A 9,291-nucleotide genomic window follows, 5' to 3' on the forward strand; every position below is an offset into this window, starting at 1 on the left:
AAAAGTGTGTATATATACATACACACACACACACACACACACACACACACACACACACACACATGGGCATGCAAAAGGTGTGTGTGTATATATATGTATATGTACCTATGCAAATATATATATATATATATATATATATATACACACACACACACACACACACACACACACACACACACACATACATACATACATACATACATATACATGTACATATACACACGGGTGTGTAAAGGGTGGTTAACTTTTTTCAAGGCACTCCAAAAACATGTATATGTATATATACACACACATGGGCATGCACAAAAACATGTAAGTACTCGATGGTTAGTATTCGAGGCCACATCTATATATAAGAGCCCGCCCCCATAGGCACATCCTCCTCTATTTGAAGCCACATCTCTAGATAAGCCTTGCGACATCATCTAAGGTCTTGTTGGGAGTCACCTGTCCTCATAGGATGCCTCCTCACCTACGGCAGTAAGTCAAAAAAGGGAACCAATTGTCTGTACACCTACAACACAAGGCTCGAGAAAAGATAGGTTCTACTTAGTCTAAAACTTGTTCAACTTTAGGAAAAACCTTTTCAAAATTATGGGAAAAGAAAAAAAACTACTTCAAAAATTTAAAGATTTAATTATATTTTGAAGATTTCCTTTTCAAAAAGATTCATATAAGGTTCAGTAAAAAGAGTTTCCCGAACATTGCTATAACAGGTCCGTTTTTTTCTAACATTGGTAGGGGAGACTTGTTGACACGTGAGAGATCTTGAAGCTTCACTGTAACCCACCTTGTAGGCACTAGATGCACATTAAGCTTTACTTTCTTTTTCCAATAAACAACTATTTTAAGCAGTATTCTCTCTCTCTCTCTCTCTCTCTCTCTCTCACACACACACACACACACTGACTGTAGGATGGTAGCTAAGGGATCCTATCTCATGCGACCATGTTTAGGGGGGAATAGTATGACAACACTCAGAACACTCCATATCAAGTGGGCAGTCCATAGTGAACGCTAATATTAATACTGATTGATAAGGTCTCAGAAGTGAACCCTAAGAACTACCAGGGGAGATACAAAAAAAAACTCCAAGATTCAACATACATGAAAAAGTACTAGCATAGATTAGTTGAGCAAGTTCGTGGTGGAGGACTGGGCTTTCTCCGGCCAACCAACACTTCCCAATGAAAGCCCGAACTTAGGAGCAAGCCATAATTTCAAGCGGACACCATTAAACAGTTTCTGGCGTGCATTAATAGGTGCAATACATGATGAAGTTAAAATGATGTACATACGTCTTCACTTTAACTACCATGCACCAGACCCTCCAACAATACATAGCTCAGATAAGAAGAGAAACCTTCGATTTGAGGTACAGCAATGCTTACTATTTGTTGGCATTTACAAACATGCAAAGGGTTCCCTGAAGCCAGCCTCTTCTAGGTGAAAGAAGCTCAAGTCCATCCTACGTATGCACTTTTCATGTCTTAAATTCTTAAGGCAATAAACAATCAACTGTGTTTTTTTAGAGATTGATTACATAGAGGTGCCAAAGTTGAAACCTTAGGCTATGCTTTGGCACGCCAAGGCATTAACACTTGAGCTACAGCCTGCAGTTTTGAATTACCTTTGCATTGATATAGTGCCACTAGAAATTCAGCCTTGCACTTGGATTTACACTACCATCTTAGTTACTAGCTGTTGCAAGCATAGTTGTCTGTGAAACTCATCCCATTCATGAGGTATGTAAAGTATGTTATGGTATGAAACTATGCCAACGAAACTGTTTTTTATTTTATTTTATTTTTTTAAATGGCCGTTTTTTTGGTGACTTTTTTTATGCGGGTTTGTTTTACTGTTTTTTATGGCCGTTTGGGCAATGGGGGCTTTCTACCTTGCCACCTTCTCTCGACTTTGCATCTCTAAATGTGTAAAAATATCTATTTTCCAAGTGTTTTTTAAAGTGGACCGTACCTCTATCGAACTTATTTTTCTGAAATAAGAAGTCCCGTATTAGTACCATTTTTTCGTACCTTTATCTTGTTTCGTACCTTCATACCTGACAACCATGGTTGCAAGCCTTCATTGAGAGGTAAAGTATAACCAAGTTTAGCAAGAAGAGACTCCAATCAATAGCATACAAGAGCTAACGTTATGGACTTTTTAAGTGAGCCCATGCACCAATCCACCAAGAGTTCTTAAGGCTGTTGGATAAAGGGAGAGTGTGGGCACTTTACTGTTTGACCTTCCACTTATCTTGCTGATGCATTCCAAATTAAGATCAGAGGGGACGAGTGGTGGGAGTTTTGTAGTAGTGGGAAAATGATGTACGTATGGGGTGGAAACGATCACCTCCGAACATGGATGGAAGAGAGAAAGAAAGGTAAGTTATTACACATTGAGCATTTGATTAGAAATGGTTGTTTTCAAATTGCAGTTTGCTTGTGAAAGTGGGAATGTAGCATTTTCCAATGATCCATTTTGACATTCTTGTGTTGAGGCTACCTTGGTAGAGGTCGAGCAAGAACGCGAGGGTGAGGGGTTTCTATGTGTCTAGTTCTTTGCCTCCACTATGAGGTTTGTCAGTGCCATAAAGGTGCATGCATAGATAACAATGAGTTCTAAGCACAGTGAAGCGCAAGTCCTTGATTCCGATAGACACTTTCCGCTCATTCACCCGTCTTGTTGCAACAGGCCACAACAGCCTGCAACATACTGATCAAGGTAATGCCTGAGGCTCCTGCAACAAGATGGGTGTATGACCTGATCAAGTCTTATGCTCATGCACCATCCATCTGTCAAATATTTTCCACTTGGAATGCATGGTCCCAAAGTCCTGACATTGAAACGTATGCATAAGACTCCTTGCGCTGCAACAGCACCACATGATCAAAGGTCTGTTTTCCAAAGGTCACATTACCATGCGTTAGGTCTGCCCACAGCAAGCATAGCCATACCACCAAATCAGGAGGTACCTGCATTCTAAACAGCATGTTCTCTATCTTTATAAGAGTTCATAGGGCTGGATAAAGAAAGAGTGTAGGCACTCTGCTGGTTTGTCCTTCCAGAACATGACAAAACTCAGCCCCCTTAGGATGAGTTGTAACTTATCATACTGACACATTCTGAAATGTGCCTAGTTCTTTGCCTCCAAAATCTGAGGTTTGTCAATGCCATAAGGGTAAATGCATAGACAACAACCAAGTTCTAAGCGCAGTGAAGTGACTCCTTGATTCTGAGAGACTCTCTCCAGTCATTCACCCATGATCAGGGTAAATGCCTGAGCCTCTTGCGACAAGATGGCTGTATGACCTGATCAAGCCTTCTGCTCATGCACCTTCCATCTGTCGAATATTTTCCACTTGGAATGCATGGTCCCAAAGTCCTGCATCTGCATAAATGTTTGACATCAAAACATATGCAGAAGCCTCTTTGCGCTGCAACAGCACCGCATGATCAAAGGCCTGTTTTCCCAAGGTCACATTCCCATGCGTTTGGCATGCCCGGAGCAAGCATAGCCATACCGCCAAATCAGGTTGTACCTGCATTCTCAATAACATGTTCTCTATCTTTATAAAGTCGCCTGCTCGCCCTAGGAGGTCTATCATGCTCACAAAATGCTTGACATTCAGAATCATGCCAAAATATCTTGAGATGGATACAAAGCACTCAATACCCCTATCAACAAGGCCAGTGTGATTGCAAACTGACAGCAATGAAAGAAAACTGACATCATCTGGCTTGACACCTGCCATCTGCATTTCCTCAAAAATTTGCAGGCTTGCTGTGTAATTTCCTTCTCGAGCATAGCCAGCACTTAGTGCGTTCCATAAAACAATGTCTGGATGCCACAGTCTATCAAAGACTGCCTGTGCATCTTCCATGCTGGCACAACTCCCATATGCATGAACAAGAGTGGTTGCCAAGAGGGGACTTAAATCATATCCGGTGACAATTTCGCAATGGGCCTGCCTACAGACCTCTGCACAGCCTGTCTCACTGCAGGCACCCAAGATGCAACCAAGTGTGATATTGTTCAGAGGCACGCCTTCCTCTTGCATCTGTTTGTACAGCAATAAAGCCTTTTCTCCTTGGCCCTGGTTGACATATGCTGAGAGCATCGCATTCCATGTCACAATGTTGCGCTGTGACAACCCATCAAACACTGTCTCTGCTTTGAAAATGCTCCCACACTTACCATACATACTCACAAGGGTGCTACCAACGAAGATGTGTGAAGCAAGGCCATACATTCTAGCATCGAAATGTAATGTTTGGCCAATTTCTAGAGATATCACTTTGGTAGTTTGCCCCTTAACAATGGCAGCTTGTTCCTTCTCTGCAAGTATGCAACAAGCTTGAAGGACAACCACAAAGGTTAGTTTGTTTGGGCTCACACCTACTCCATTTTGCATTGTTCTGTACAATAGTAATGCCTTCTTTTCTTCACCTTGCTCAACATATGCTGACAGCATTGCATTCCATGACACGACATCACGTTGGGACATCTCACAGAAAACTTTCTCCGCTTCGACCAGGTGTCCACACTTGCCATACATGCTCACAAGGATACTACCAATGAAGACATCAGCAAAACCATTTCCCATGGCATCCCTATGTAATGCCTGGCCAATTTTCAAAGCCAGCACTTTAATTGATCGCCCATCAACAAGTGTACCTTCTTCCTTCTCTGCAAGGGTGCAACATGCTTGGAGGGCGATCAAAAAAGTCCGCTCATTTGGGCAGACACTGTCCTCTAGCATTTGTCTAAACATCTGCACGGCCATCTGCCCATAGCCATGCTCAATGTATGCAGACAGCATGACAGTCCATGATACGACATCCCGTCGGTACAACTTAACAAACACATCCTCTGCTTCCACAATCCTGCCACATTTGCTGTACATGTTCAAGAGGGTACTAGCAACAAAGGCATGTGAAGCAAAGCCCTTTTTCCGGGCATCAGCATGCAATGCCATACCGATGTCCAGAGACATCACTTTGGTCAATAAGCCATCCATGTAAACACCCTCTTCCATCTCTGCAAGAGTGCAACATGCCTGAAGTGCAAGGACGAAGGTCCTCCTGTCTGCACAGACACCTTCGTCTTGCATTTGCCTGTACAGTTGCAGGGTTTTCTCCCCTTGGCCCTGTTTGACATTCTCTGAGAGAACACAGTTCCATGATGCGACGCTGCGCTGGGAAACCCTAGCTTCCAGTATGTTTCCACACCTGGCATGCATTCCTCGATAGAGATTTCACGTGATGCCTCATGGGCACCCTGAATCTGCTTTGATGTGTGTGTGTGAGAGAGAGAGAGAGAGAGAAAGGTGTAAAGTGTCAATTTGAAGGGCACTGGGAATAGTAGAGAGAAGGAGTGTTGCGCGCGCGAGACAGAGATTCTTTTAGGATCGAGTAGTATGAGCGTTTTCAAAAAACATCTTTCTCTCGTCTTTACCTCTTTTACCTTGACCAACCTGATGCCTCAAAGGGGCATCCTGCGGCAGTCAGAGAGAGAGAGAGATGTATCCATGTGTGTGTGTGTGTGAGAGAGAGAGAGAGATTGTATGTGTGTGTGACCGGAGGGGTTTTGTGGACCGAGAATGAGCTTTTCAATGGTGTTAGAAAACATTTCTTTTTGGAATGATAATGGATTAAAAGATTCTTGGGGTGTAAGGCTAGCTATGGGAGTTCATGGATTTGTACATAGGTGGGTGGCCGCCGTATCTCTCACGCATGCAAGTGGGCGAGGTGGTGACGCGTGAAAGATGGGAACAAAGCGATGAGGTGGGCACTGGAGATTGGGGGGATTGGGGGCCTAACAAAGACATGAAGAGGAATCGCGAGGGAGGAGGGGAGAGAGAAGCGAAGAAGCTTCATTTGGGGATTGAATGCTCAGGCTCAGAGAAGGGTCACTGATCAAAGAAAGGTATGTACAAGTATTTCCTCTAAGTTGGTGAAGAGACAGATTGGCTTATTCTCTTCTATCCTCCAAGGAGACCGCCGAGTATTTCCTCTAAGTTGGTGAAGAGACAGATTGGCTTATTCTCTTCTGTCCTCCAAGGAGACCGCCGAGTAAGGCGGAATCAGGAAAATGGTTGCAAGATGATATTTTTCATAAGAAGGTGGTTTCACATATCTTTTATCTTGGTAAAGGCTTCGTCAATGTTTTGTTCACAAAAGGGCGATCCGTGTGGCTGATTTATTCGCGAGTGCTCCACTCTTTCTAGGGTAGAAATTGATGCACATGCAGTACCCTTTGACCCACTTTTTTAAGTAAATAGAAACCTTTCTAGGGTAGAGTGCTCCACTCTACCCTAGAAAGAGTGCTCCACTCTTTCTAGGGTAGAAATTGATGCACATGCAGTACCCTTTGACCCACTTTTTTAAGTAAATAGAAACCTTCAAGAGGCTTGCCTAGTATGGGTAGAGATTTTGGGACTTTCACCGTGGTTAAGGCCAGTGTTAGGGGATCCTGTAGTGTGCTAGGCCCCGTTTTGTTTATCCCAAGGGACGAAGACAACGGTCGACAGTTGAGCATTGTTTGCATTACATGGAATACCCTGGTGGAGACACCCAAAACCTTGGAAGTGGAGTTGGGTAAGCTAGGGAAGATGGAATTGAGAGTCAAGTTTGGTCTTTTTCTTGGGGCCTATTTCAAGTGTGGCGATTTTGGTCATATAACTAGAAATTGTGGAGTAATGAAGCATGCAGAGTTGGGCGTGAGGCGAGGAAGGAAGATGAATCTAATGGGGGAAGTAAAGCTGGGGATAGGGACAAGACCGTGAGAAACAAGGGGAAAGAGGTGAAGGGAAAGGAGATTCTAGAGCCTGAGGGAGGGGGATCAGAGGAAGGGGGCTTTACCAAAGTGATAGGACTAAGGGGAGAGCTAGCCTTAGGCAAGTTAAGGAGGAAGCTAGAAGGAATCAAGACAAACCTTTGCATAAAGAAGTAGGGGGTAGCAAATCCAAGAATAGTTCAAGCCCAATTCTATATTCTAACCCTTTCAGTCCTTTAGGAGGAGACGATAACGAAACATCCTCTGGGGGAAAATTTAATTGGCAGGTGGATTCAGCATGAAGGGACATTCAGCGTGGGGCTCCAGAGGGTGAAGAGAAGGAGGAAGTGGATATGGATATGGTCCTTGAGACTGCTTTAGGATGAATAGGAAAAGTGGTATGAAAGGATGTACCTTGGATGTGAAGGGCCTTAGGGATAAGAGGAAGAATTTAACCTTTTGGGGTCTAGTTAGGGAAATGGGGATGCCAATTATGCCTATTATGCCTATTCAAGAACATAATCTTTTTGGCCCGAGTTGTTATAAGAAAGATAGATTTTGCGATTGGGTGGTTTTGTATGGAGGGGTGAAGGTAGGCTACCTATGTGTTGACTATTATTAAAAAGAATTTAAATATGAGTATAGTAGCTAATCACCCGAAAGGAAGGATATTGGTAGTTGAGATTCAAATAGAAGAGGATAGGCTGTGGGTGGTTAATATATATAGGGCCCATATAAGGTGAGAGGAGATTTCAATACCAACCATTAATTACAAAAATGCAATATCACTTCAAATAACTTCATAGAATTCTAACATTTTTCAATGGAAAAGATACGCATCTCCTTTCTTGATTTATTGACATTAATAGCAAAGAATAATTTAAATTTAAAAAAAAAAAGATAACCAAGCTAACCTAGCCACCGTTCCCTTGTGGAACTTACAACGGGAGGGTTGGAGCCGCATATTAGGAGCATCTTCTCCAATCTCATTGTTGCGTGCTTCTCTCGAAGTGATGAGATCGTTTGCTTACTCTATGAGCAAAAAACTGTAGCACATGAATCTTCTCTAAGGTAGAAAACCTCTTGCTAAAGTCCACACAAATGGGGGAGGGGAATTTGTGAGATGTCCTTAAGGAAAAGGCAAAAACGTTTTGTTGAGGGGTGAGGGTTTCTGTAAGTCTCTTCATACCGCCGTGGGGGGGGGGGGGTGGAGGAGAAGAAGAGGTAAGGACACTCTCTCCTCACACAAGGGTGGGTTGGCTTATCTGAGAGTTGGCAGATTAGGGGGTGCTGAGAGGAAGGCTGCAAGGGACAGCTGTGCAGGTACTATAGTAAGTACAATATACAAGTGCAGAAGGGCGGTACGAATAGGTGGCACGACCCTATGCAGGGTATACTTTATGCAAAAATGTGTGGTGCTGGCCACAGAGTACCTCGGGGGTTTATATAGCTATGGGGTATGGGTGTGGGCACTAAGCAAAGTATGATTGAAAGGACGGTGTACCGTCAAAGTGTGTCGATCAGTGGTTTGAATGGGCCTAGGAAAAGGTACGGTGGCGGTGCACAGGCAAAGAAGTGGTACGCATGTACCCTTTTTTTGGTCAGAGGTAGCATGGGTGTCCACGTAGCGCTACGTGTGGACCATACAGTGGGTGGTCGACCTTTGGTCCTTACGTGTGTGTATGGTCCTTTTTGGGACACAGGCCCTAAATTTGGGACACGGCCTTGATTTGCGTGCTGGATCGCCCAGTGTAACGCCTCCGCCTACGGCTCCGTCTTCCTCAAGCCGCCATAGCCTAGGCGTGGAGAAGAAGAGAGGGTGGAAGTCGGTTCACCTCCCAACCATATAATGACGAGTTAGGGTTTCTCATTGGGTTTTATACCAAAACCCTGGCCTGTGTCCACACCTCCTAGCCCGACCGCCCATCTTACTTAAGAGCCGTGCTAACTTAGATGTGTACACACATCGACCAAACCCTAACGCCCATTAACCCCTGAACCCCGCTAGCACTAATAATACTCTCGAGACTCCGAAAGCTATTAACTTATGCTAGGGTTCGACTTCCGTAGGACCATAATCTTGACATTACTCCCCCCTTCGAAAAGAGTTTTCGTCCTCGAAAACAAAAGTGGGGAAACGTTTCCTCATCACACTAATGTTTTCCCAAGTGGAGCCTTCCTCTGGACGGTCCTTCCACTTGATAAGAGCTTGTTTCCGAACTTGGTGGCGAGTACGTAACATGTGATAATCCAATACTCTTTCTGGTTCATGAGGCAGTATTGGGGGTTCCACATATTCTACCAAGAAAGAATCATCCACCGGCCTTTCATGACCCATAAGGCGTTTCCTCAAACGGCTTACGTGAAAGATGGGATGAACCTTGGAATGTGCTGGTAACTCAAGTTTATAGGCTACTGGACCCACCTTCTTGAGTATCTTAAACGGTCCACAAAATCGGGGCGACAATTTTGGTACGGGACCCGTTTTTAAACTGGTGGAGTTTTCTGGT

At 44.0% G+C, this 9,291-nt stretch overlaps 1 protein-coding gene across 1 annotated transcript; it reads right to left on the reverse strand.

The window, feature by feature from the left end:
• Nucleotides 1–2,416: 2,416 nt before the first annotated feature.
• Nucleotides 2,417–5,580, reverse strand: LOC147625587 (pentatricopeptide repeat-containing protein At4g35130, chloroplastic-like). The gene has a single exon (XM_086817103.1). The coding sequence runs from the start codon at nucleotides 5,244–5,246 to the stop codon at nucleotides 3,333–3,335; it is 1,914 nt and encodes a 637-aa protein (XP_086673229.1). The 5' UTR covers nucleotides 5,247–5,580; the 3' UTR covers nucleotides 2,417–3,332.
• Nucleotides 5,581–9,291: the final 3,711 nt, after the last annotated feature.

Source organism: Cibotium barometz, chromosome 23, assembly GCF_041138505.1.
Source record: "Cibotium barometz isolate CiBa-2024 chromosome 23, ASM4113850v1, whole genome shotgun sequence".
Lineage (NCBI taxonomy): Eukaryota > Viridiplantae > Streptophyta > Polypodiopsida > Cyatheales > Cibotiaceae > Cibotium > Cibotium barometz.